We start from the raw sequence: 27265 nt of genomic DNA on the forward strand, positions 1-27265 counted from the left end.
GTCCGGAGGAATGGAATGACAGACACCCGTGGGCGATACCAACTAACAGTCTTTGAGGGGGAGTTTGTCTTATCTATGTAGTAAATCTACATTAACGACCAACAGATTATGTGTTGAGTATGTGTTCAGAGTATTTTGATTTATTAATATGTATATGTACATTCAGGTGTTTCTTTTAAATGAAAAATGGTTTTGAAAAATCCTCACTAGTGTGTCAAATATTTAGTAACCCCTCGAGATGTAGTTTATAGCCGCCCTTCCATCTTCCACATGTATTCCAACTGTTTCAAATGGACAGAAAATGTGTCTCGCGACGCACGCAACTCTGAATCCGTCTATCCTAACTTTATCCTGCATTTGCTGACTATACATTGGATATACTCAAGCCTTTTGATACGACTTGACAGGATTTACTTTTTTTGAAAAAGTATTAGCATTTTTTTCTCATGAAAGGTACGTTTTGATAAGTATCTATTCGTTTGTTTTGTCATTGCCGTCGACACTAATTCCTTTATCTGATCGAAGTCATCTGCATGCATAGACGAAGTTATTCCACCCAGCCAGAGAATAAACTATTTTACTTAAGTAGTGTAGAATGTATGTAATTGTTCTACCACTGTTGGGAAATACAAATTTCCAAATATGATTTAAAGCTGTTAAAGTTTGGTAAACCATTGTTTATTTTAAGCAACACGAACCCAAATCATATTTGTGGCAAGTGATGCTGTCAGAATGCAATCGGCTTTAGTGGACACTTCATTATGGACGTGAGATTTATGGATGCGTTTGGTTGCTACAATGTATGCATCTTTTTCCATTATAAGGGGTTAATATTCCTTCTGCACTTTGCAGCCACTAGAATAATCTGTTCATCGTTAGCCCTGGAATCATAATAATCTCTTAAATCGAAGTAGATTTATTGTTTTATGTCCACCTCAGTTTAATGCCACTGCATTTTCATATACATACTACAGTAGCGAACATTGTTCACGCTGTAGTTTGCCATAGTCGTTTTCTTATAAAAAGACTGGCAACAAGTATCTTCTGAGATTTCACTGCCTGCCTTTGATATAGCCCAGTATGGTCGTGTCAATTAAAATGGCACCTGGAAGTAAGTATGTTGATTTCTCGTAATATTTTAAATCAACGAAATAACAGCTGCCAACATGCGAAACTTGTATTAAGTTACCCATTACTGAGCATCTCAACTCAGTAACGACATGGGGGAGATGCGGCAGCCACCCATTGAATGCCTTCCCTGGAACATCAATGTTACATTTGGAACGGGTCACGCGCTCATTTTATTTTTGACTTTTTATTTTAAGCTGCCTCTTGAATAGAATCGTTCATACTATTATAACAATGTTAAAGCCTACTGTTGTAATTTACCACCTCAGCACGGAGGTGGGTGTTAGTAGTAGACTAGAATGTTCAGTATAGCAGTAGCAGTTTCGGTGGAGAAAGACAGGTAGAACACGCCAGCCCATGAATCCTGATTCTCTCTCTGTGTTTGGTTGCTTGTTAGGGACTTTCCCTCCTCTTGTGACAAACTGCAACGTTTACTTTTGTATTCTGGAATGCGAACAATTTCCTCCCGGTCGTTTTCTGGCGGATTAATATTAGACAGACCAGTGTTCAGTCACGGACTAGAGGCAGGGGATATCTATGCACGTTTTAACTATAGGAACATAACATGACATTGGATATATCATATGTTGATACACATTTTATTATTGTCACATGTCATATTGCTACACACATCTGTCCTTTCCATATTTCATACTTACTAAATAATAACTGTGTGACAGAATTACATGGGAAACAAAACAGGTCTTTTACAGGCAAATTCAATAACCAAATGTTTGTTTTAATCTACCCAACTATACTGTACCTCTTTGGGATTAACAATATGAATGTTTAACAGCCATGTTCCAATATAACTAGATTCTGGGGTCTTGGTGGGAAGACCAGTTTCATGGTAACACAAGGCAGTCCAATAAGCTGCCTCTGCTGCTCTGCCTGCAATGTTTCTCCATCCAGCGTTGCTTCTGGAAGAAAGTGTTTTGGAAGAATAACAACACCTGTTTTGTAGCTTATTTTTCCAGTTGATTGAGGACTCAGCAGCCCATCTTTTCCAAGCTGATGTTGTCTGGTTGGACAAAAAGACTCAATAGAGACACAATAAAGACATCATGGGCTTAGTAGTGAACCAGTTAAGGGAGCAGAGACTCAGTGGAGAGCCGATAACATTAGTAGACCCAGTAGAGTCCTGGATAGAGACCCAGTGAAGACACAGTATAGATCCTGTTAAGTTAATGATGCAGGTGCTGTTTCTGTCTGGACAGGATGGAAGTTGCCCCTTCCTGTTCAGCAGGAAACAAAATAAAAGCACCACCGCTTTTATTGTATGAATCCTTGTAATAAATGTATTACAAGGCTTCATAACATTTAAGTTGTGCTGTTTCTCTGGAGAACGAATAGTTTTTTAGCCCATGTCATCCAACCTAGTTTGGAGCTGATATGTGCAACCTGCCTGTTTTCCCAGCTGTTGTTTTTATTCCAGTAGTTTGTCTCATGAGCTTTGTCATTGACATCCTCTCTCTAATGTCCTCCAGAGAATCTTCAGTTCTGAATTATTTCTGCTGTTTGGCTTTGTCTGTAGAATTGGACTGATTCATTGATTCCACAGCCATTTTGCCTCTCCCTAAGTCCATGGCCTCAAGGATCTCTCTTCCAGCACTGATGTCGCAATCCATTCTGTAGTGATAATTACAGCAGTGTGGGTTCTGGATGTTTCCCTAGCTCTTAGAAAAACTGATTCCAAAATAATTATTTTGCTGTCCTCATTAAGGAACGCTTTTTGGTTCCACATAGAACTCTCTGTAGAAACGGTACAAAAAAGGTGTCTTGAAAGGCGTCTCCTATAAGGTGCTACAAAGCACCATGTTAAGCAAAACTAAGCTGCCTGACTTGGAGTTTGGCAATGTGTGATAAAGGATCTCTCTTTCCTCCACCTCAGCGTCTCTCTCATGCATTTTTCCTTTCTCTCTGTTCCTCATTCTTTCTCTCCCTGCATCTTGTCTATCTACCTGTTGTATCTTTAGTTCCATGCATGTGACAATGATATAGTGTGCAGGAGCCTGGGGCATTTACTTTTTACAGTGAAATAGAGAGAGTTAGACAGAAAGCGATAACCTCACAGCATTTGCATACTATTTCTTGATACAAAGTCAGGTCGTGTCTCTACGCTGCTGAGTACTGACCTGTTTTTAAATGGTTTATGAACCGTGTCGTCTCATATACATCCTCATCATCTTCCGGAATGATGCACAATCTGAGGACAGATTACCAACATCTCACATTCATGTGAAAGTATTCTAATCCTGGACCTGTTTCCCAACACAGATAAACCCCAGGTGCTGCCTCCTGCCTATCCTCTATGCTGTGTCCTGCTTTGGGCTTGAGTTTACTATAGAGAATAGGAGGGGTCACAGCACAGCCGATCAGCGTACTTGAGCCTTTATGTAGAATACATGTCATATCAGTCAAGTGTCTTTGTAGTGTGTAACTTGTCCGAAGGAATGATGTGGGTGTCTGAGTACAATATGGCAAAGCAATATAGGACTGTAACAGCGCCAGGGTATCGGATGTCACTATTGACACAGAGAAATACTACCCCTCTCCTTCTGCCTGTCTGGGTTATCGCCACACCGCCAAGGTGGTTTGGCCATGTGCACATGCAAACACTTACACACAAAGTAACTCTAATGTAACAGTTACTCTATTCTTTATCTGACACTGTGGTGAACTCTCTCCTCCTTGTAGCCATTTGTGATATCTATCATCAGCACTAAAGAAAGAAAGAAAACAGGTCACTCCATCCTTCCAGCAGTGAAAGCCTTAAACTAGTGCTAGACGCAAACTGGTGATTGACTTACACTGGTACTACACTTACATAGTCGTTGGAATTAAACTTGTGCAAGTCTAGAGTTACTTCAAGATGTTACTGGAGAAATGTATCTTTCCAGCAACCCCAGAGGAAAATATGTGTTGAATCCCCAATGACGCCCTATTCCAATTTAGTACACTACACAGGGTACATAATGGACAAGGTTGCCATTTAGTTTGCATTATGTTTCCTATCGTTATAAGGTCTCACACAAATGCAACTTACTGTAGCTGTCACAGTGTCTGTTGATGTGCCTCTGCATATCCTGGTTTGTCCTAAAATGTCTAAAAGGTCTAAGTTGTTTTGAACAGGAGTATTTGGTTAATTTTAACCAAACGGACGGGCGTTTTGTGCATATGAACTCAAGTCTGTTTTTCCCGCCCCTTTTCTTCATGGCCAGATACTCTATTTTGAGCGGATCTGATGGTTAGGCTGGTGTTGTTTTCTTTTTTCAAGCAGGGGACTGCTAGTGCTAGTTTAGTGGGTTACTCATGCGGGTCACAGGGCTAAATGCAGAGCGCCACAGACCTGCAGTGAGGGAATCAGGGAGGGGGGATGGAGGGACGGAGGGAGGGAGGGGGGGGGCACGGGAGGGAGGCATGGCAGGGGGGAGGCAGGGAGGGAGGCAGTGGGGGGAGGCAGGGAGGTGGGACAGAGAGAGGAGAGAGAGGTTGCTGCTGACTCTGTTTAAACATGTCTGGCTGACTGGCGGTTTGAGGTGTGTGTATAGTTTGTGTGTGTTTGTGAAAAAGTGTACTATCCTCTCACTCCGCTTGCATACTACTCTATAGGAACCAGATGTGGAATTATTCCTAAACTATTCAGCAACCATACAGTAACTTTTTTAAAACCTGTATTATTCATTACCTTTTAGAAGTTGTTATTAACATTCTATACATTTGGCCTATTTCAGCTCAGCAATAATCCTACAAGAAAATGTAACTTTAATGGCCTCCTTTTAAGCATTCTTTATCTAAGACCAAACCTTTCTTGCAAGGTAACACAATCCTTATTTTATGACAGGTAACAAAAAGCATTTCAAAAGTATTTTTTTTGACAAGCCATTAAATCACCAGCCTCTGATGCCAGATTTAAAACAGCCCTATACAGTTCTGGGGTTATTTTAGTCTGATAATATACAGTGTAATAAACAGAGCTCATAAGCATCTCCCTGAAGATGTGCTTGAAGTCATGAACTATGCCTAATGGTTAGTATTGAATAGGGTAAAATAATCCACACAGTATCACAGGTTTTCATGAAATAGACACAAATTGTTTATTAGAAATTTGTTACGTACATATGAAAAATGCCTGGTTCAAAGTTAAGTGATGCATTCAGAGGCCTTTTTTCATATACAGGAAATAATTTTCTTAAGGTGTTGGAAGAATAGCATGTGATTGCATGACTTAACCTTTTATTTCAACCAGGAAGAGGGTGGAGACTAAATTCCAAACAGCTAGCGAGAAAATGTGATCTGTTTTTACTTTAAATCCTAACCTTAACACTTACCTAAACCAAACCCTTACCTAACCCTAACTTTAACAAACATTTATTGCATTAATTTCCTCTTGGTATGTAGCTCTGAAAGATTTGTGTCCAGAAAAAGAACAAATATGGCTTGTGTTGTAATAGTCCTTTCTGCTTATTTTTGACTCAACTTGACACATTCCTGGAATATTGATAGACTGTGGTTCACTGTGAAGCAGTTGTGTTCGTCTGTCAACGTTATACATGTTATTAACATTATACACATTCTCGACAGTTAATGACATTTGTTGCTGTTAACTGCTTATCTGTTCTTGTACCTGATGTGATCATACTATGTGTGTGTGTAGAACAGCATGATGGTGTGGTGGTGGCGTGTGCGCAGTCTTGATCTTAGTGGATAATGAGCAGGACATTTGATCCAATAAGACTCTTAGCTAAGCGCTAATGCTTTCAATCATTTCAGATCAGGAGTGTGGAGACAAAGCCGCTTTGTCTGAGCCAAGCTGTCGCTAATACTGTGTAGGGACAGCAATTTTTTTTTTTAAGGTTAATTAAGGCGTTGGCTGCAGAACCGTCTTCTCTCTGACCTAGAGAATGTGCCATTCTAAAGATCCAGAAGCTTCTGGGCATGTGCAGATCATGTTCTGCACCTGTTCTGCACCTTTGCTCAGTTGCTGGAGGTCTCATTCTTTAAGATTTCTTATCTGTTGTTGAACCTCCCCTTTACGCTTCTTTCTAACACACCTGCTGCTGAAATATGCCTCTGCCTCATATTTCTGAAAATATTGTGGCTGTTTGTATGCTAGGACATTCTATGTCAGTCTACTTGCTATTTAACTACCTGCTTTTTAACTACACATTCGACTGCTTGTGTGCCAATTATCATGCAGGTAGTCACACTATTTGATGCTCGCCATGCGATTCAAATTCACCTGACTTCAACTTCTAGGCTGTCACTCCATAGCTGCCGGTAATAAGTGGGTGAGTTTGTTCCGCATTGCCTGGTGTGTTTCAATCAAAGCCACATCCAGCACAGTGACTGAGCCTATCTGTTTTTAGTCACATTGAAGAACCCTGTGGGATTTGAACACACAACTGTCGCTCTATTCTCACCCACTGAATCTCACAGAACCATTCACACAAACACACTGACCTGATGGCCAGCTCTAGTTTAAAGAGTTAACACATACCATCCACAACCATTTAGTTCAGATGGACTTAACTGATGTAAAAATCAAGTATTATGGTCACTTTTGATGGCACTGTACAGTAGCCCCGGGAATCAGACAGTCGAACAACCATTAATGTGCCCATTTGTTTCTAGTTCAAGTGTGCTCACTATGATAGGATAAAGAGTTACAATTGGCGACAGAGGCTTTTGTGCAGTCAGTGCAGAAAAGCCTGTTGACTCTCTGTCCTGTCTAAGCACATTTGAAGTAGATGAAGAAATGTAACAGTCAACTTTGAGATTTTCTTTAGGCTGACTTGAGGAGTGGGATGTCAGATGTGTGGGCCTTTGTACCCTGATGTCGACGTGAATGTCTTTATACCAGCAGGCTAACCCTTTACATTATAACCCTTTACATTATAACCCTTTACATTATAACCCTGTACATTATAACCCTTTACATTATAACCCTTTTCATTATAACCCTGTACATTATAACCCTTTACATTATAACCCTTTACATTATAACCCTGTACATTATAACCCTTTACATTATAACCCTTTACATTATAACCCTGTACATTATAACCCTGTACATTATAACCCTTTACATTATAACCCTTTACATTATAACCCTTTACATTATAACCCTTTACATTATATCCCTTTACATTATGATCCTTTACATTATAATCCTTTACATTATAGCACAGCATGAGGTGGTTATTATGTGGTAATACCACAGGTTTTGTAGTTAAACACACTGAAATCATGCTTTGCAAAGGCATTCTTTCTCCAATGTGGTCTGAATTAATTTGCGGATTGCTAAGCACTGAAGATGATTTAATTATCAAGGTAACACTTTATATCATCTATGTTGAAACAATAACTGATTTCAACTGAACTGTTTTTTATCTAAGGCTTGTACGATGCAGGGTGTATCTTGATTTTTGTTAAGTGAACAATATCAGCACCGGATGAGAAAAGGAGCAAGATGGCGCATACTGGGTAATATATTCCCAAGCCTATTCCTGCAGTCTGGCATAGGCAATGAGTGATGTAGCGTTCTCTCATTATTACCGAACATTGCATAAGATATGATATGATACAGCTTGCCCAGTGCCTTGCCTATGTCCATCTTTGGTAAACAGGAAGTGGATGCCTAATGAAGCAGAGAATCTTAACTCACTCAATCTGACGTACATCCAACTTCATTCAACGGGAAATGGATGTCAGATTTAGTGTTGGATCATACATCTCTCATTCCAAAGCACATCCATCTTTCGTAAACAGGAAGTGAATGTCAAATCTAGGGACTTTATCAGATCTCACCCATGTTGAAGAACACTAATCTTTTGTAAACAGGAAGTGGATGTCAAATCAATGGATGTTATCAGATTTAAAACATTTCGAAACAATTTCTAGAACTGAATGTTATTACCAACTACGAACCTCTGTGCCAACCTTGAGATTAGTACTATTTCTTAGCATTTTTTTATTCACTTTATTTAGGTTTTCATCTCTTAATTTTTTTTTTTTTCTGTCATTCTCAAGCAACCTTCCTTCTCTAGTGGATTGCTGCCAGACAGACCTACTTCAGACTGTACTCAGCTGATTAATCTGAGTGGGCCAGGAGCTGTAAATTAAGAGTCATCATTTCTTTTTCTACAGTTTTTTTTCCTGAGACAGCCCATTTGTGTAAAACCAAAATGACAGGAACAGAGTTGACAAAAGCCAACATATACATATATGGGAAAAGGCTAGAGTTTTCTGTCCAGCCTTGCTTTTAGATTAAGGACTGTACATTGATATAGTACTGTATCTAGAGTACCAGGTCACCTGAGGGCCACACAGACCCTTCTTAGAATAGGAGAAGGAACCCCTTAAATAATGTAGTATGAATCATGGCCGTAGAAAATACATGGGAATATGATAAGTTGGATATGATTCATGGGGCCCATGACGATGCAGGGCCCACTGATTGTAATAATATAAATATTGTCTATAAGTCAGGGGGCCCAGGATTCCTGGCGAAAGCCTCTCCACCTCTTGCTCGGTCTGCTTTACTAACACGTCCTACATCCTGACTGTCTGTAACTAGCAGCTTCTTTTTTGTCTTCATCCTCATCCTTTTCACTATTTGTCATGTTTATTTGCAACTGGCCTTTACAGCCATTACTACCTGTCAATCCACCCTAAGTTAAATTACATATATCACTTCCTCTTGGTGACCTCAGTGTGATTGCGTTGTCCACAAACACAGACTATGTGAGGAGGGTAAATAGAATTATGTGGGTCCATTGTTTCGCCAGGTTCTGGTCTTTATTGTCCCACTAGCTAGCTGGATCCCCCAGCGCGCTGTACGTGTGCCTTTAGAACCAGAACATTCCTATTGAATCCTAATATTTCATCTGCTATCCCATGGAGCTGTCAGGAACTGTAGCAGTTAGCCTTTGTATTCTGGAGTTGGGGGACATGGAGACGTGTGTTTGTATGTGTGTGTGCTAGAGCCAGGAATCAAAGGACTCCATTGTTGGAATGAGAAGCAGATGTTAGTATGGAATTCTCCTGACTGCAGCAGTTTTTTTCTCAGCCATGCTTTGAGCTCTCTATATTTTCCTCTCTCTCCATCCCTCTCTTCATCTCATTCTTTACATATATTATTTCTGTTTTTCTCTGTCTGCCCTTGTGAGTGAGTTTCTCATTTCTTTCTGTCATATTTTCTTTGCTTTCCCACCCTTCCCTTCTTCGCTTTGGCTCCAGTCTCTCTCTTTATGTTCCAGGGGACTTTCTGGGCCAACTTCTGTCTTTAGTTCTGGAAGGGTACACATAGAAGCACCCCACCCCAGTGATGTCAAACAAGGCGGGTTGGAAAGGGGGAGAAAGAGAAACAAATTGACTCTGACGCATTCACCAATTCTCTCAGTCTCTCTTTCTTTCTGTCTGTATTTTGGGGGTGTTTTTTTTCCTGTGTTGCAAGGCTGCCTGCCTCTGAGGCTAGCTTGCCACGTTGACAGAATCTCTCTGTCCCGCCCGGCCGCTGTCCCTGGCAGGAAGTTGCTCTGCCTCTCTGGCTGCTGCGTTGCTGTGGACACTGCTCTGATGGTGCATCTCTATTCTACTGGGCTGTGGATGAATGGAGGACGGAGGGCAGCAGTAATGTTATGATCTCTCCCACACAAAGCCGTCATAACCACCGGCTAGGGAAGATAGCCTGGAATCCAAGTTGAAATCATGGGGGAATGGAGTCAGCCGCTGTAGATTCCAGGTTGGGTGTTAGATGTGGGGGGATATGGCTAGAGCTCCATCCGGAGATCCTGTAAAACGAGTATGATTTAAATTCTTAATTCTACACCTCTGTCTCTCTCACTTGGAACACTGGGATGTGTCATGTCAACTAAACATTACTGTACAGAGTTCTGAACCATTAGTTATCTGATGAGTCACTGTCCTCTCAATAACCGACTGGCTGGACTAGACTAGACTAGATTTGCTGACTGACTCGATTAGACAAGACTGGATTGGATGACTGACTGGATTAGACTGGACTGGATTGGATGACTAACTGGATTAGACTGGACTGGACTGGATGACTGACTGGCAGCATTTGACTGAAAGGCTGGCTGACACAGTTGCTGTACACCTCTTCAGTCCGCCCACAACCCAGGAAGCCCCTTTCACCATTTAGCTCGACTGTACTGTAGTTTTGTGGTTTGGTAGAGAGAGGATTATACGTCTACCTGGGAGTGGAATAGGATAGGACTTCAATAGCAGACACTACAATATATCAGACTAAAAGCACGACTTAACAAGGTAATACCTCCTACAGGCCTTGTGGGGGGGAGATACAAAGACTCAGGGGAAAGATAGACGTTTTTGCTGAAAGAGCACTGGGCTGGATTTGAACCTGTGCTTATGCAGAGGCAGCGGCTTGGTGAACTCTAAGTCATGGAATTCTTACCAATACATCTTAGACACGTAGGGCAAATACAAATTAGGATGCCCTTTATTACACAATTGGGCAGTCATCAATAGATACATTTATTGACGCAACATTCGATTTTTGCTGGAGAAGAATAAGTAGAGAGCATAGTGGCGAATCAGTCTGATGGTTAAACTGATGTTGGGAGCTCCCCCCCCCCGTCTTTCTCCCTCTCCGTGTAGCAGTTGAGCGTATTACAGTGATGCAATTATGTCGCTCTTTCACCTAATTAACCATCACACACCTAAGGTGTTTCATTTACATGCACACACACAAACACTTTAGCTTCTCTGCTCTGTGTAGTAATGGCTGGCATTTTGAGTTGTATGGGCATTAAGCAGGATGGCTACTCCTTCTAATGGGTTCCCACCCTGTACTTAGCAATACTTAGCCTAAAGGTTAGCATGGTATACGTCACACACGTGTACCCACACAAACACACCTCCTGGCGCCTGGACACGTTGGTTCATCTCACAGTTTGGATAAGGCCATTTGTCTGGATATTTCAGAGCAGTAGTTTGGCCGCTGCCTCGTTTCAATGATACGGACGTTGAATCAGTCCCAGCCACCACAACATTCCTTTAGCTCGTCTTCACCCAGAGACTCACAGATGTTCAGATGTTCCCCAGGAGTCAGGACTCTAGGTCCAAATGGCACCCTATTTTCTTTTAAAGTGCACTAATTATGATCCAGGCACTCTAATACTTCTCTGAAAAGTAGAGTACTATTTAGGGCACATGTGGCTTCAGTCAGAAACTATGGCAACATCATGACATGCTTCTGATGTGAGATCATATATGATAAAGTCTGTATTTATGTATAGAATTACTGTATAGAATATTTTCACAGTAAAGAGTATTTATCAAAAAACTCTTTAACATGGTATACGTCACACACGTGCACACACAAACACACTTCCTGGAGCCTAGAGTAAATTGTATTTATCAAAATACTCTTTACAGTGAAGCAGGCAAAAGCTTAGTCCTTTTTGCAGTCTGATGTCTTGTTACTTTGTTATAAACCGTTCTTCTGGGGGGTTTTGTAAGATATAATGTTGCCTCATCTGTCTGTATTCCCTCTACAATGCACAAATAAGGCAGAGCTAATTTATTATGTGTCTGTCTGTCTGCCTGTCCAATGCAGTTGTCAAGTAAAAGGGCAAATATAATGTCTTTCTGTCCGTGACAATGTGTCCATGGTGCCCCGCTGATATCATCTTCCTCTCTGTCCTCTACAGTGTGCGGCCCGGCCTCTCACCTAGCGCTCCCCTATGTCCTGGCCTGCTGAGTCCGGTGTCTCCTCACTGGACTTGGGCTGTAGCTGAACCCAGGCTGCTGCTGGATTTACTGGTGCTGGTACTGCTCCTGGCACTGGTGGTGGTGGGTGTCCCGTCCCAGGGGCCTGGAGGAGCCCCCTCTCCTGTCCACCTCCCAGCCACAGGAAGATGAACAAGCTGACCAGCTTCCACAACAACAAAGCCATGCAGGACCGGCGCTGTGTGTGTGTGTTCCTCCCCAACGATGACACGCTGAACGTCATCGTCAACGTGAGTGTCGTGGTTCACATTCACACTGTCATCCTGTTCAGTCCTCCATCCGTGTCGGACGCTTTCAGGAGTCTTTGGACCAAAGACCAGGGACTCGACGGAGCGTCAAGGGAAAGCTGGTTGCACCATTGGTGAGCCAGAACAGGGAAGAGTTTTGACTGGGCGAGAGTGTGAGAAGCCCTCCCGTAGGGGCGCAACATCTAAGAGCACTAGAGGTGACTGGACCAAAAGGTGGGGTAGGGATGTAGGGGGGCACAGCGGACTGGTAAACCGTGACTGAGAGGTCTCTGAAAGGCCTTTCCTGGTAGGAAGAGCAGTTCCGTTTTGACAAAGTTGACTCTGAGATGGTGGGCCCACATCCAAGCAGAGATCTTGACCAGGCCTCCCAAAAGTGTGTGAATCCACCTGGGTGTCCAACAAGCGATGAGGGTGTTGTCATCCCTTTAGCCTTGATAGGAGAGATCATTTGAGGATATGACGACTCAAATGACATGGGGCTTAGAAGCAAACCCTGGGGGACACCAGTAGTGAACCGACACAGATCCTCTCCATATCACCTAGTAGGAGTGGGTAGAGGAGGATCTGATAAATCAGTGTGTGGATAGATCTGGGATGATGAAAAGGTTAGGTTGTTGCCTTTACAAGTTTATTTTAACATGAGTCACTCTGTGTCAGAGCATCTGCTTAATTAGTATAATTTCACTATAAATAGGACATTAATAGAAACAACTTATTCCTGGTAGAAACAACTTATGTGTTGAGTGTAATAGTGTGTTGTGTCAATGAGGGTGTGTGAGTCTGACTTCATTCTATGCATGAAGTCAGTACTAAAGTTTTAGTGCAAACAGAGGACCATGTGGACCAAACAGAGTGCTAGTGGATGGTAGTCATTTAGGAAGGTTGATGTGGTGTTCTTGGGTACAGGGACTATGGTGGTCTGCTTTGTACCAAGGACTGGGTCAGGGAGAGGTTAAAGATGTCCATGAAGACATGGGGCAGCTGGTCTGCACATGCTCTGAGTATGAGCTCTGGTATTACATCTGGCCCATAGCCATGTAAATATTAACCTGTTAGAAATACTCACTTCACTGACAAAGAGTGAAGTGAAAAGCAAATAGCGAAAGCAAATAGTAATCTGGGACATGCTGTCATGAGTAGTCCATTGGTACTTGCCTTGAAGCAAGCACAGAAGGCATTTAGCTCAGCTGGTCGGCTCACATTAGTGAGCAGCTGGTGGCTGGGTTTCCCTTTGTATTCTGGGACAATCTGCAAGCCCTGTGACATCCAAACATGCCCCCGAGCCAGTGTGGCAGGATTCCATTTTAGTCCTGTAGTAAAGCTCGCCTCTTTGATGGCTCGTCGTAGCAGGATTTCTTTCAAGCGGATGGATTTGTGTTCCGCACCTTAAAAGCAGTAGATATAGCATTAAGTGCAGCTCCGCTGTTGCCTGTAATCCAAGGCTTCTGGTTGGGGTTGGGTGTTCGGTGTATTTAAAATTTGCCCTGTATCATGACCACAGTGGATCTGTTCTCACTATGGGATTATATTTTTGACTAAAACAGGTTACATTAAGGGCATTGTAAAAAAAGGGGGGAACTTTTTTTTTTACCTTTGAAACTGGCTGTTCCATTTTATGATTGTGTCTAAATTTGTGAATGAGGCCTTCCAAACTTCTTAGGCGTAGCGCCCATGTGGGGCATCAACGTTGAATGAGGGGGTCTCGGGAGCCCTCATGGTTTATGTTCAACATTTTATACCAGTGTATTATTACAAATATAATATATCTGTAAAACAAGCTGTAAAATACAGAGGAAGTTGCAACTCTGCACCTTGGAATATGTTTGTCTATAAGACATTCAGAAGCCAAATTATGACCTGTCTCAGACATTGCTTGAGACATAATGTCATACATTGTGACTATGTTGATTGGTCTTAGTGACTGTATGTCCTGATTCCTAACCTTTCTGCATGTTCTGTCTTCACCCAGGTGAAGACTCTGTGCCAGGAGCTGCTTGTCCAGGTTTGTGACCTTCTCCGACTGAAGGACTGTCACCTGTTTGGACTCAGCGTAATTCAGAGTAAGAAATGTTGTCTGTGTGTCTGTGTGTGTATGGCTGCGTGACATCTCACACTTCACTGTAACCTCTGTCTGTCTGCCTGCCTGCCTGCCTTTCTGTGTCTCTTTACTACCTCAGCCTGACTGACTGGGCCCCATTGTCTCTGTGGTTTAAGTCCCAGCGTTGCTCACTGAGTCATAGCAAACGGCATTGGCCAATGCAGAGCCTGTGTCTGTACAGAAACAATGTCCCAATAAGTTATAGTACTTAACACACACTATAACGTCATTGGATGGGTGTGTTAACATTGCCTAGTTTCCACCATATTAGGACTCCAACAACGAATCAATAAAAATATTGATAATAAAAGTTGTTAGCAATGATTGTCATTATGGATTAGTCTGGTCGACACGAGACGTAGAAAAAAAACTTCAAAAATGCTGTTTGGGATCACTACATATTCAACAAAAACAGTTTGTTGTACCATTTGCAAAGCAGTACTGTCATGGCACGGGAGCATGGCTGTAATGCATGAGCATGTAAAGAGAAAATGGGTTGTAGCCGTGTTGACAATTTTTTCTCTATTATTGATGGATGTTATGAGTGAAGGGTTTCCCTGCCCAACTAACAGGTTTGGTTATTCACTTCTACAAAAGCTCTTTGAGTAGAAAAGCAAATCATTACAAAAAGGGAGAAAAGAAAATGTCTCACAGGCCAGGATGCACGGTACAGGACACCACGGTACTTCACAGCAAGCAAACCACTACACATTTATTGTTCGCCATACAGCAGAGCCTTTTATCCACAGCAACTTCCAGTCATTTAACCCACAATCCAAAGCGCAATACTCTACCAACCAAAGCCTTATGGGACCAAAGAAATGTACAACAAAATAAACAAATACCAGAACTTAGATAGCTGACTGACTGATGTGGTACCTGTGACAGAGAGAGAGTGGGCTTATAGAAGCACAGTGGGCACAGTGATAATTGGTTAGTCCAAGGGACATGTCTGAGGGAGTTGGAACTCAGTCTGGGGCCGTAAGGCTTGGGCTGGAGGTAGATTTGTGGGGTTGGATGTTTGGGCAGCAGATCATGGTAATGGTTAGACTGTGGGTGGGTAGTCACCATTTGCCTTGTAATTTCACGCTGTTCAGCAGCTCAGGAATGTTCCTGAATCAATAGACCTGTCTAGCAGGGCATACTGACGACCTGAAGGGCTCACCAATTGCTCAGAGAACTGTGCTGCAGGCATACTATACCATTCGCTGTCTCATTTGGTGGCAACTTGTCTGACCTGCTCTGCTGTGACTAGCTTTCTTCTTTTGCCTATCTGTCAACCTGTCTGTCTGTCAGTTAGTCTTTGTGTCTGTGTCTGTCTGCTACACAGGGGTCACTATGTGACTTAATCCATGCCTAAGACCCCTCTGTCATCATATTAAAGTGACTTAGGACACCCTTTCTGTGTAATTATGAAGCTACAGGTTAACTGTGGGCTTGTTTGATATTGGAGTCTGCTTCCAGCTGAGTGATTTAAAAAATGACTCTCACTTCTCATCATTATTACTAGCTTAGTGGGCCACAATCTACAGAGGTATGTTCTCTAACACAGTGGTTTTCCGTGTTTGTCAATATATACTGACTGTCGTTAACTGTGTGTTTCACCCCCAGACAATGAGCACATCTACATGGAGTTGGGCCAGAAACTGTCCAAGTACTGTCCCAAGGAGTGGAAGAGAGAGGCCAGCAAGGTGAGTCAGACCACACAACCCAATCAGTGCCTCTTGGATTATGGCTTGTAGGATTTTACGTTAATCATCCTGCAGCAGTAATGTATTAACCATTTCAACAAGCAAATTATTTTGCAGGATTACCCGCACAGATAAAAAACATTTTACAATTTCATATGTGATATTTTTTTTTTATTATTTCACTGTTCTGATGTCAGTTTGATTGACTATTTATTGAAATAAATGTGAGTGTTTTATAATAATAGTATTGAGAGCTAGATGTTCTAGAAAATAAGAAAAAGAAAATGTAATCATTATATTCCATTATAGTGTATTTTCTTGTTTCCAGGGGATCGATCAGTTTGGGCCTCCCATGATTATCCACTTCAGGGCTCAGTATTACGTTGAAAATGGAAGGCTAATAAGGTGAGTAATCCCACGCAGGTCCTATAAATGTATATTTATAATAATACCTGCTATTCAATTCTCTATGTAATACTATGAATAATCACATCTTACACAGACATCTTTGTAGCAATCAGAGCCAAGTCTCAAATAATTTCTACATATGTCAACTTTTAGGAGACCACCACCAATAGGATGGAGATCTAGCCCAGGGTTTTGATCCAAGACTGCATGTTCGTGGAAAACATTCTAAATCAACAGTTGGTCTACAGAGAATAAAAAAAATAACATTTTGATTTAAAAAATCCATCATATTGACTGATTTATACTGTAGCAAATGAACATTTCAAATGTAGTCAATTATAAAACATAATATATCAGGTGTTTGGAATACTGAATGTTGATTGGGTTATATCCATGGTACGTTTTTCCTTATTTTTTTATATTACTGTTATTTAACCAGCCAAGTTGATTAAGAACCAGTAATAGGGCCCTGTAAAATCTGTTTCATTTCTGGCCAATTCAGTTTTATAAAAACAAAAAAAAGAAATCTGTGACGTAGGCTGGCAGTTAAAAAGAAGCTTACTTTTAGAGGCATACCATGGCCTAGTTCAGTAGTTCTCGTAGATGTTTGCAAATAAATGTGTTAGGCCCCACCCACCATCTACTGTACCTGCTCTTTATCCCAATAATATATTATGACCCGTAAACCTGGCATGCCGTGTATATACCTGCAGAGACTGAAGGTTATGATATGACCGCTCGGCCAGGTACTACTACTATTACTGTAGTATATTGACAGTAGTACCATTAAAAACAACATTATGTTCTCCACCATAGTGACCGCTCGGCCAGGTACTACTACTATTACTGTAGTATATTGACAGTGGTCCCATTAAAAACAACATTATGTTCTCCACCATAGTGACCGCTTGGCCAGGTACTTCTACTATTACTGTAGTATGTTGACAGTGGTACCATTAAAAACAACATTATGTTCTCCACCATAGTGACCGCTCGGCCAGGTACTACTACTATTACTGCAGTATATTGACAGTGGTACCATTAAAAACAACATTATGCTCTCCACCATAGTGACCGCTCGGCCAGGTACTACTACTATTGGCAGCTGAGGAAACAGGTGTTGCTGTCTCAGTGCATCCAAAGGGAGGAAGCTTACTTTCTGCTGGCAGCCTTCGCCCTGCAGGCCGATCTGGGCAACTTCAAACGAAACAAGCACTTTGGGAAGTACTTTGAACCGGAGGCCTACTTTCCTCCATGGGTGAGTCGATTTAACCTTCTAACCAAACTGGTACCACATGTGGTTCCCCCAGGAAGGCTGTCCCAGTACATTCTCTCCCCTTCCTGTTTGCCTAAAGCTTCATTGTTTGCAGTTCTGAAAGGTATGCATATGTATAATCAGAGCAGTGCCTTTTCCCCCCACCACCATGCTACATATATGGGTGTATCGCAATGGATGTACCACACAGCCAGAGTCTAGAACTGTAGCCTTCTACAATCCTCACTGGAATAGTTGAATCTAGGACACTCGTTTTTATTTTGGTCCCTGGAAGTGGCACACTGGTCTCATGAGAAACGATCCCCCACCAACTCCACTTGACCATGTCCCCTCTTCTGGAAACCATGGTGCCCCACCCCTCTGATTACTGACCACTTCCTGCAATTAGCCTGTGGCCCGCCCCATATCCACTTAGAAGCCACAGGGACAGGAAATGGTTGTATGATCACGAATGGTACAGAAATACCTCCTTCCAGGATGCTCGTTAGCTGGTTCTGAGTGTCTGACTGGTTCAGGATTAGTGGGCCAGATCCAGCTGATGTGGATTGTTGTGCTAGATACCAGTGGGGCTTGTTTCAAAAGCAGCATACTAGTAGCTTTTAATGTCCAGCTACATGATGCCCACAGGGACATAATATCATCAAGACGTTCTCCTGGCATTGAGCTGAAATCAGAAACACTGAAACCATCTTTACAGACTTCCTAGATCATCATCACACTGACACCAGCCTCTGTGTGTGTCTGTCTACCAGGTGATAGCCAAGCGCGGACGTGACTATATCCTGAGGCACATTCCCAACATGCACAAAGACCAGTTTGCCCTCACTGCCTCAGAAGCTCATCTCAAATACATCAAGGAGTGTGCCCAGCTTGATGATGTCACTGTCCACTACTACAGACTATATAAGGTCAGTGGTCAACTTAGACCAATGCATATACAAACAGAGAAACAAACACAAATACCAATCAAACTCTATCTCTTCCACAGGACAAAAAGGAAGTGGAGGCTTCTTTGACGTTAGGATTGACCCTACGTGGAATCCAAATATTTCAGGTATGACTATAAAGAAGCGGTTGTGATGGCTTGTAGTGTGTATAGCAGACATGCTCATGGTGTAAGGTTCATGTGATGACTTATAGCATGTGTGTGATATATTTTACCCATCAGAACGTGGGCACGGTGAGACAGCTCCTATATGATTTCCCCTGGACCAATGTGGGCAAGCTGGTGTTTGTGGTGAGTAAAGCCATGTAGAGAGTACATACTGAATATACGAGTGGGGCTTGTGTTTAATTCGAGTCGCAAGTCCTGAACTGGAGGGCTACAACCTTGAGATAGTATCGTAATTTCATGCTCTCATTCCTCTGTTTTCCGTCATTCATAAACGTCAGAAGTTGGGTGTCATCTGGCACTCAGATGTTTGAGGGGAGTTTCTTTCACTTTCTGGAAGATGCTTTCTTTCTTTTACTCACAATTCCAGTGGTGAATGACGTCTTTGGAGCGTGCAGGCAGTCCTGCCGTATGGCAGTGGTTAGTGAAAGTTGAGCTCTTACGCAGACTGCAGTTGTGGAAATAGTGATGAGAAACTCCTCCCCTCTGTAGCGGGTCTCCTTACCCCCAGCTGCTTCAGCTAGGAGGTGTCCCACCTGGCAGCCTGTCCCCTTTAAAGTGCATTACTTTTAACCAAGGCTTTGGTCAATTTAGCGCACTCCAAAGGGTATTGGGTTATCATTTGGGATGCAGGCCTGGTCCTCTGGAACTAATCAGGGCTTTGGGAAGACTCTCCCCTTGGCCAGGAAACATGCTCACACATACACAGACACACATCAATAGCATTATCTCAATTCTTGTCTCATTTTTCCTCTCTTTTGTACCTTTCATGCTTAACATGCCATACTTATGCTTATATTTTGGTGTGTTTCTTCTGTGTGTGTGTCTATGTGTGTGTTTGTGTGTATCTTTTTGCCGTTGCAGTTAGCTAGGTAATCTTTTTATCTGTCATTAAGCTGATCAGTCACTGTGAACTGGTTCCTCTAGCTACACTTTACACTAGGATCTGGTCCTACAGTTGTCAATGCCACCACCATGCTGTGCCACCAACTATAAAACATCCTGTTTGGCTCTCTCCATGTTTAGCTTTGCTATTTTCATTATAAAAATAAAAAGCACAGAGCAGTTGTGGATGCGGTTAAAATGGGGCCCGAAGAGGACTTACGGAGGTGACCCCTGGCCACACCCTTCATCTAAATAACAGACTCTCTTCGCTGCGGATCCTCCTTGAAAACACCAGCCAGCCCTGGTGCTGCAGTAGAGGGAGTGGAAATGCGGAGAGGCATGTCAATAAACACCAGATGTTGTGATGGTTAACGGGTGGACGAGGTTCTTTCTCTTGGCAGGGACGTCATTTTGATGGTTAAGAGGGAAGTCGCTAGAAATCATTCCATTGGTAGCACCTTTGCTTGATAGTTGGTGGGGATAGTTAGAAGTGCTTGTTCGGTTTGCAAGACCTGACTTTGATTGTTTGGAGGTAGCTGAGTTTTGATGATTAGGATACGAGGAGACCAGTAAGGCCAGGTTTTTTCCATTGGCAAGGGGGCGTCTTGGCCTTGTTGGACATCCACTAAGGCTGCTCTTGTGAAGCCGTGGAAGGCTGGATGGACTTGTGGAAGGGCGTGGCCCCAGCGTACAGTCTTTCACAGAACCCGTCCTGCTCTGCTGTGTGTGGACTCGGAGACAGAGGTCCTGGGAGGTCGAGAAAAAGGGCAGAAAGATATTCCTTTTGACAGCTGTCACACTCTAAAAGGTCTGTCTAGCTCTCGCAGACGGACAGAATGAGAGCCTCTTAAGTAGTGACAGAATAACCTTTGAATAAATGGACACCTGACACCATGCCACTCCACTCTGCCCAGACGGATGTGTGTGTGGATTTGGATCAGGGTTACAGCCAGGGGCTCAGAGTAGGAGGGATGATTCACACTCACTTTTGTCTTTAATAGTATCACAATAAGATTACTTGTCTTGGACATAAGGGAACTGATCCTAGATTAGCATCTTTCATTTGCTATCCAAAAGACACACATTTATATTTGCCATTATGCAACAGCTGTCCACTGCACATTTTTGAAGAGACCATTGCACATTTTTCTTTCTTTTCCAAAGAAAAGGAATGTTTTGAGTGAGGAACAGAAGCGTTCAATTTGCAGTGGTCTCTTAATTTTAACCCCGCTGTTCCTCACTCAAAACGTCCTTTTCGAATTTTTTGGAAAAGAAAGAAAAATGTGCAGTGGTCTCTTAAGTTTTTCCGGAGCTGTATCCTTATACTTTCCCCTCTACAGCTAGACCAATGGTATTCAGGCCTTTTCCTTGGTATCTGGTTATATAAAATAAAACGTGTATTGTACAGTCAACTTCTGCATCCGTTGCATATTGAAAATAGTAATAAAACATTGGATTTTAGGCACCATTAATCAAGGAAAGAAAAGATGAAACTATGAAGCACAGCTGAAGCTAACTGAGGTTCAATCTACATTGAGGGAAAAGCCAGCATGAACAAGTCAGTTTTAAGTGCTGTTTTTAAAGGTGGTGATGGAATCTGAGTTGCGGGTGTCTGAAGGGAGATGGTAAATGCTTCAAACCAACTCTTTTATTTTTGAAGTACAAACCCAAGCAGAAATCTTTTTTTAGGGTTACACTGAAAATACCACTAACGCTGACACTACACACAGCTGTTATTGTAGTAAACTGGTGCCAAGGTCCTTAGAGAATGTAGTCAACCTACAGTTTTAGTTACGCTTACACAGGTCTCTTTGGTTCTGACCCAAATGGCACCCTTGTCCCTGTATAATTCACTCTTTTGATCAGGCCCAATCTTGTAGTTTAGGGAATTCAGTGCTATGTTTTAGGACAAGACTTTTAGAATTTGTTCTGTGGAAATAAGATAAGGTTTAAAGGTTTCTGCAGGTTTGTTCGTGTCCAGAAATCATGCGATATAGCTCTTATCTGTATTATAAATACTTCTCTAGAGAGTGTTTTGGTCGTAGGAAATCTAGCATAATCCCAGAGTTCATATTCTATAATCCCATACTTATCAACATTCAGTCGATGATCCTGTAAATAATTTGTTAAAACATCAGCCAGATGTCATGTACAATTAATTAAGATAACATGAAGATATCATACAGACAACATACAAATAATGAAAATAACATAAATACATCCTATATGAATTATAATCACATCGTTTTCCAATATCTCTGTCTATTTCAGGGGAAGAAGTTTGAGATCTTGCCTGACGGTCTTCCTTCGGCCCGTAAGCTAATTTACTACACCGGTTGCCCACTGCGATCCCGACACCTATTACAGCTTCTCAGCAACAGCCATCGCCTCTACATGAACCTTCAGCCTGTCCTCAAACAGGTCCGCAGACTGGAAGAGAACGAAGGTAAACTAGCAGTCTAGATACACCTGGAACCTGTTACTTATCTGCCTAGTCAGACCTGGTCATACTTGATACTGAACGAGTCTGGTTTCAGACCGGATCAAACTTAATACCGAACCAGTCTAGCTTCAGACCTGATAATACTTAATACTGAACCAGTTGGTCTTAATACTGAACCAGTCTGGCTTTAAACCTGATCATTCTTAATACTGAACCAGTCTGGTTTAATACATGATCATAGTTAATACTGAACCAGTCTGGTTTAATACCTGATCATTCTTAATACTGAACCAGTCTGGTTTAATACCTGATCATTCTTTATACTGAATCAGTCTGGTTTAATACCTGATCATTCTTAATACTGAACCAGTCTGGTTTAATACCTGATCATTCTTAATACTGAACCAGTCTGGTTTAATACCTGATCATATTTAATACTGAAGTATCGAACCATGTGTGTGTATACATGTGGCTTTTCCTACTCTCCAGAAAAGAAGCAGTACCGTGAGTCGTACATCAGTGATGCCTTGGAGCTGGACATGGACGGGCTGGACAAGCGTTCCCGGGCCAGCGGCAGCAGTGCCGGCAGCACCGTGTCCCACCTGAAACGGCTGTCTCGCCACTCCACCACCAGCCACAGCAGCTCACACACCTCGGGCATCGAGACGGACAGAGGGGCTCCACACCGGGCCCTGAGGACCTGCGGCTCCTCAACAACCAGCCACGGGAGCTCACACACTTCAGGGGTTGAGAGCGGGGGCAAGGACCGCATGCTGGATGACGATGGTAAGGCAGTGGGCTGGGCACACGGCGGAAGGCACTTCCATAGGGAACACACACAACTTATACGAGCTGTTCCATTGTTATTTTATTGTCATGCCAATCCCTATGTGTCCCTCCCAGTTCCCTGAGATTAATCTTAGTGTCTGTCTGTCCCTACCTCCCTCTGGAGATATTGTCAATAGTTCTGCATGTTTGTCTGTGCCTCTAGAAATTGAGATGTTAGTGGACGATCCTAAAGATTATGAGGAGCTCCATGAGCTGGCCCTAGAACTGAACCAGGACCTGTGCATCCACATCACAGAAGACATGCTCACCATGTCCCCTGAGCAAACCAATGGATACTCAGGTACTCTCTTAATTGATTCCTCAAACTAGTTGGGCGGTTGGTCACTGTGTGGTACAGTAGTAGTGTTTGTTGTAGTAGTTGTAGTAGTAGTGTTTGTGTTGATAGAAGTTGTTGTAGTAGTAGTATTTGTGATAGTAAAAGTAGTTGTAGCAGTAGTATTTGTGGTAGTAGACAGTTGTAGTAGTATTTGTGGAAACAGAAGTAGTTTTGTAGTTTTACAAGTACAAGTAGTTGTAGTATTAGAAGTTGTAACAGTTTTTTGTTGTATTTATAAATGTCACCCAGGACTAATAGTGAAGGAAGTAAGCTCGTCCACCTCTAGCTCCTCTGAGACCGTGGTCAAGATGAGAGGCCAGAGCATCGAGTCCCTCCCTCAGGTCAGGGGCGGAGACGTCATTTCCTGTTTGGTACATTCTATCTTAAAGTTCTTACATTCAACTGAGCATAACAAACATATATTCTCTCAGAGAAATCCTTGATCCTTGAAAAAGAAAAAATTACAAGTGAAAATGTATTGATTGTTTGTGTTTGTTCCCTCCCCGTTACCCAGACGTCAGTGTGCAGGAAACCACAGACGTCAACTGACCGGCACAGCCAATCCCTGGACGACGTGCGTCTCTACCAGAAGGGGTGTCTGCAGTGGGCGGAGCTATGCCAGGATACGGCCCACAGCTACACCTTTGGCTGCGCCCAGGAGTTGAGCGATAGCAGCGGTTACCAGGGTAACCTGGCCGAGCAATGCACCGGCATGCGCGGGGACCAGCTGGACGGCTTCCCCATCAAAAGGACCAGCAAGTACTTCTCCCTGGACCTAACCACCGAAGAGGTCCCAGAGTTCGTGGTGTGATTGAGGGGGAAGGGGGGATGATGGGGAATAGGTTGATGTGACGGGGGTGACCTCAGCAGCCCGGCTCCCCTGACCCAAATACTCAGACTTGGTGGTACCTCAGGATCCAAAGCAAGAGAAGAGAACTACTTTTGGAGGGGTGATACTTGTTTGTGTGTCTGACAAACCCATCCGCTGTAACCTAGCAGCACCGGACTGGGAGGAGTCAGAGGACATAAAGAAAATGGAAACTGAAAGAACCTTCTAAGGATTTTTTTTGTAGACTAAAACGGGAAAGATAAATGAGGATACATCTTTGCTAGGTTTCATGAAAAATCTGCAGGCATCTTTTATTGGGAAGGAAGCTGCTTTATGTCGGCACTCTAGTTGGGAATGGAGTGTGAAAGGAAAAATAAGGGAAAGTCAAGGAATAGCTAACCATGAACTTTTTCATTCAAGCAAGCCCTGACTGTCTGTATTTCTGAAGCATGTACTTTCTCCAGACTGGTTTTTGGATCTGCATGCCATGGATAGTGGTTCCCACTGTTTCCGCTCTGCTTCCCCTACTGCAAGGAAAGAAACAACTCTCATTGATAGTCAAGCTACAGCTATGAACCAAAGAGAAGTCACACTAAACACTTAAAGAACAGCAGCTTGACAATGTTTTATGTCTCTATTGTTTATTATTTTAATGTGCATCCAACCAATGAGATAATAGATCCTTGTCAGTCGATGACACGATAACATGATGTCACAATGAGATGGTTCTGTATTGTTCTGACTCTGATTCCTGACTCCAGAGTGTGACCCAGGCAGGGGGATTTGGGTTAGTTTCAGAACATTCCAGGAGAAGAAATCCTGACCCTCCTGAGTGTCTTCCCATCTCTAGAATGCAGTATGTCAAATATGACATAATCTTGGAGCCTAGAACCAAAATCCAGCGTGTGCTAATCTGTCACAAGTGGTTCGACATGACACACCATATCTCTTTTTGCGAGGAAGTGCAATGTGCCAATGGTTTGTGGCACTGTCTCAAGTGTAGTGACTAGACTGATGTTATGAACACACCCAATGTGCCTTTATCACACCTATGCAAGTCCTGGATCACAACCTTGCCTTGACAATCAATCACCACTTCTCCCTGAGCAACATGCACCCACAAACCGAAAAGTTTTAGGTAATTTAGGTTAAGTATATTTTATTAAGTTATAGTTCTGTAATTACATTATTGGTCAGAAGGACCTGTGTTATTTGATATTTGGCAATTGGAACATTATTGTTCCGTTTTCATGGATTAACCAATAATAAATTAATGAAAGTACTCTTGTAATGATGTGATTCACTATCCCTATCCTAGTTTTATGTTAAAACATGTCTGTGTCATGTTTAGTTTCCCGTCACCTTCACTTCCTGTCCAGATAAATGTAAACCGGGTAACGTCATAGGTTAATTCCCTGAAAACATCATTGGCTGTTTCTGGTTGGCTCTGATGCTTGGGGCTGGTTGAGTTTCTACATGTCTTTACCTGCCTTTCGGTGTGCAGAGCTGAGTAAAAGCAGATAATGTCATCCACAAACATGCATACACACTGACAAAATGGAGGCGAATTGGCCTGAGGACAGCTAAGAAACTGACCTGTTACTTTGCTCTTTTTGTATGTTGGTTGTTTTAAAAAAAGTTTATTAATTTGGTTGTCTTTGTTTTTAGCATTTTCTTTTATTGTCTTGATTATTATTTTAAACTGGAACTTGTTACAACATTATGTTTCTTCTGTTTTCATTATTTTAGGTGATTGGAAGTTGAAATTGTGATCTTTTTTGTATGGAGCGTTTTAGAACAGTGATATTTGTTGTATATGTTGAAAAGGTATTACTTGTGTGTAGTGGGTGTCTGTCAGTATTATAAGCGATGTATGTGGCAGTATTAGAAACCTGTGACATCAAATTCACTTAGTTTTAATATTGTGCGCCTTTTTACCCAGGGCTAGTTGTCATTTCAATTTACGGTAGCTGAAGAACGTTAATATGATATATAATGATCTATGCTTTGCTCAGTTAATTAACCAAGCGCTCAATGTTTCCATGGTGTGAACTCCACAAATCATGTTAGTGACATTTCTTACACCTTATTTTCCATTAAAGCTGCTCTCTAATGCCTCTTTTATTTGCTATTATCTTAGAGATTTTGACCCTCTTAAAACTCAAAACTACTCAATCTAAATTGAAACTAGGATTTGTTTCCCAAATTGGCCTAAAAACAGTACATTTGCATTTATACTGGAGTCAGTAAATACTTTTGAAAATGACTGGGTCAGTTTCAGTAACCTCTTGTTTATTGTATGGTGAGAGTGCCAAACGGATGTCCAGTTTAATTCCATATTTGTAATCCCATTAACTAACATCTTTAGAATAATGAACAAAACTAAATACTACTTCATTGTGTATTTGTAATACAAGACCACAGTGTACCTCAATTAAGCAATAGTTTGAGAGTAAATAAACCAAGCTTTTTCTAGAACCTTCTGGAGAGAAATAATGTTCTAGAAGTTTTAGAATGTTCTAGAAGACTCTGCTGTGGTACTGGGCAGAGATGGGATATTTCCTCCTCACGTTTCAAAAGCTGAACATGGTGGTATAGAACAAAGCAAGGCCAAGGAAACAAAACCAAATTGTTGAAAATGTTTAGCTATAATAATTAATATCAAATAATTATTTTGATATTGTTTGTTGATTTCAAAGAAAAACAATTTATGCTGTAACAGTTCATTTCTAATTGTATTTTTTTTCTATTTTTTACGTTATTTCTACTCATCAGTAATTGGGATCTAAGTAAACAGAAAGACAGTTTTTCACATGTTGAATGAAAATTTTCCAGTAGTTTGTTAATGATGTTCTTCTATATGCTATTTAAACTCAGTGTGTTCAGGTACATAGCCATAAAATTAGAACCACAGCCTGAACATTGTTGCATTTTGTTAAACTTTCTCCTTTGGCGATTTAGCTTATATTCACAGCCATGCTGGCTCTAAGTAAAGGTTTGTATGTCTGCACTAAGTATCCATAGTCCTTTCTGTGAAAGGATCTCCCTTCAGGAAAAAAATATGTTCTTTTGTCAAACCCTGTAGTGAAAAAAACATTTGTTAATATGAAGTCTGGTGTGTGCCTTCTTGGTACTAATGCCCATAACAACATTCAATAAAAAATGTACATTAAATTACCAAAACTGATCTGTCTTGTTTTCTTTAAT

General features: G+C 41.9%; 1 protein-coding gene across 2 annotated transcripts; it reads left to right on the forward strand.

Annotated features, from left to right (window-relative positions):
- The first annotated feature begins 262 nt into the window (after positions 1–262).
- On the forward strand, positions 263–27235 carry frmd6 (FERM domain containing 6). Of its 2 annotated transcripts, none has more exons than XM_010878570.3 (14): positions 263–453; positions 11826–12134; positions 14122–14212; positions 15862–15941; positions 16270–16346; positions 17421–17607; positions 18378–18533; positions 18614–18679; positions 18794–18862; positions 21893–22067; positions 22554–22850; positions 23056–23193; positions 23479–23600; positions 23744–27235. In XM_010878570.3, the coding sequence occupies exons 2-14, from the start codon at positions 12033–12035 to the stop codon at positions 24038–24040; spliced, it is 1857 nt and encodes a 618-aa protein (XP_010876872.1). In that variant the 5' UTR covers positions 263–453; positions 11826–12032; the 3' UTR covers positions 24041–27235. The 2 variants fall into 2 exon arrangements, with proteins under 2 accessions (XP_010876872.1, XP_010876873.1); XM_010878571.3 differs by having other exon boundaries at positions 23479–23570.
- Positions 27236–27265: the final 30 nt, after the last annotated feature.

Source organism: Esox lucius, chromosome 15 (genome assembly GCF_011004845.1).
Source record: "Esox lucius isolate fEsoLuc1 chromosome 15, fEsoLuc1.pri, whole genome shotgun sequence".
In the NCBI taxonomy this organism is placed as follows: Eukaryota; Metazoa; Chordata; class Actinopteri; order Esociformes; family Esocidae; genus Esox; species Esox lucius.

Excerpts from the sequence above, each read along its gene's own strand:
- frmd6 (XM_010878570.3), top strand. The coding sequence starts at position 12,033 with ATGAACAAGCTGACCAGCTTCCACAACAACAAAGCCATGCAGGACCGG. Across the intron at positions 14,213-15,861 it reads TGGACTCAGCGTAATTCAGA|ACAATGAGCACATCTACATG; the intron begins GTAAGAAATGTT and ends TTTCACCCCCAG. Across the intron at positions 22,851-23,055 it reads CCGCATGCTGGATGACGATG|AAATTGAGATGTTAGTGGAC; the intron begins GTAAGGCAGTGG and ends CTGTGCCTCTAG.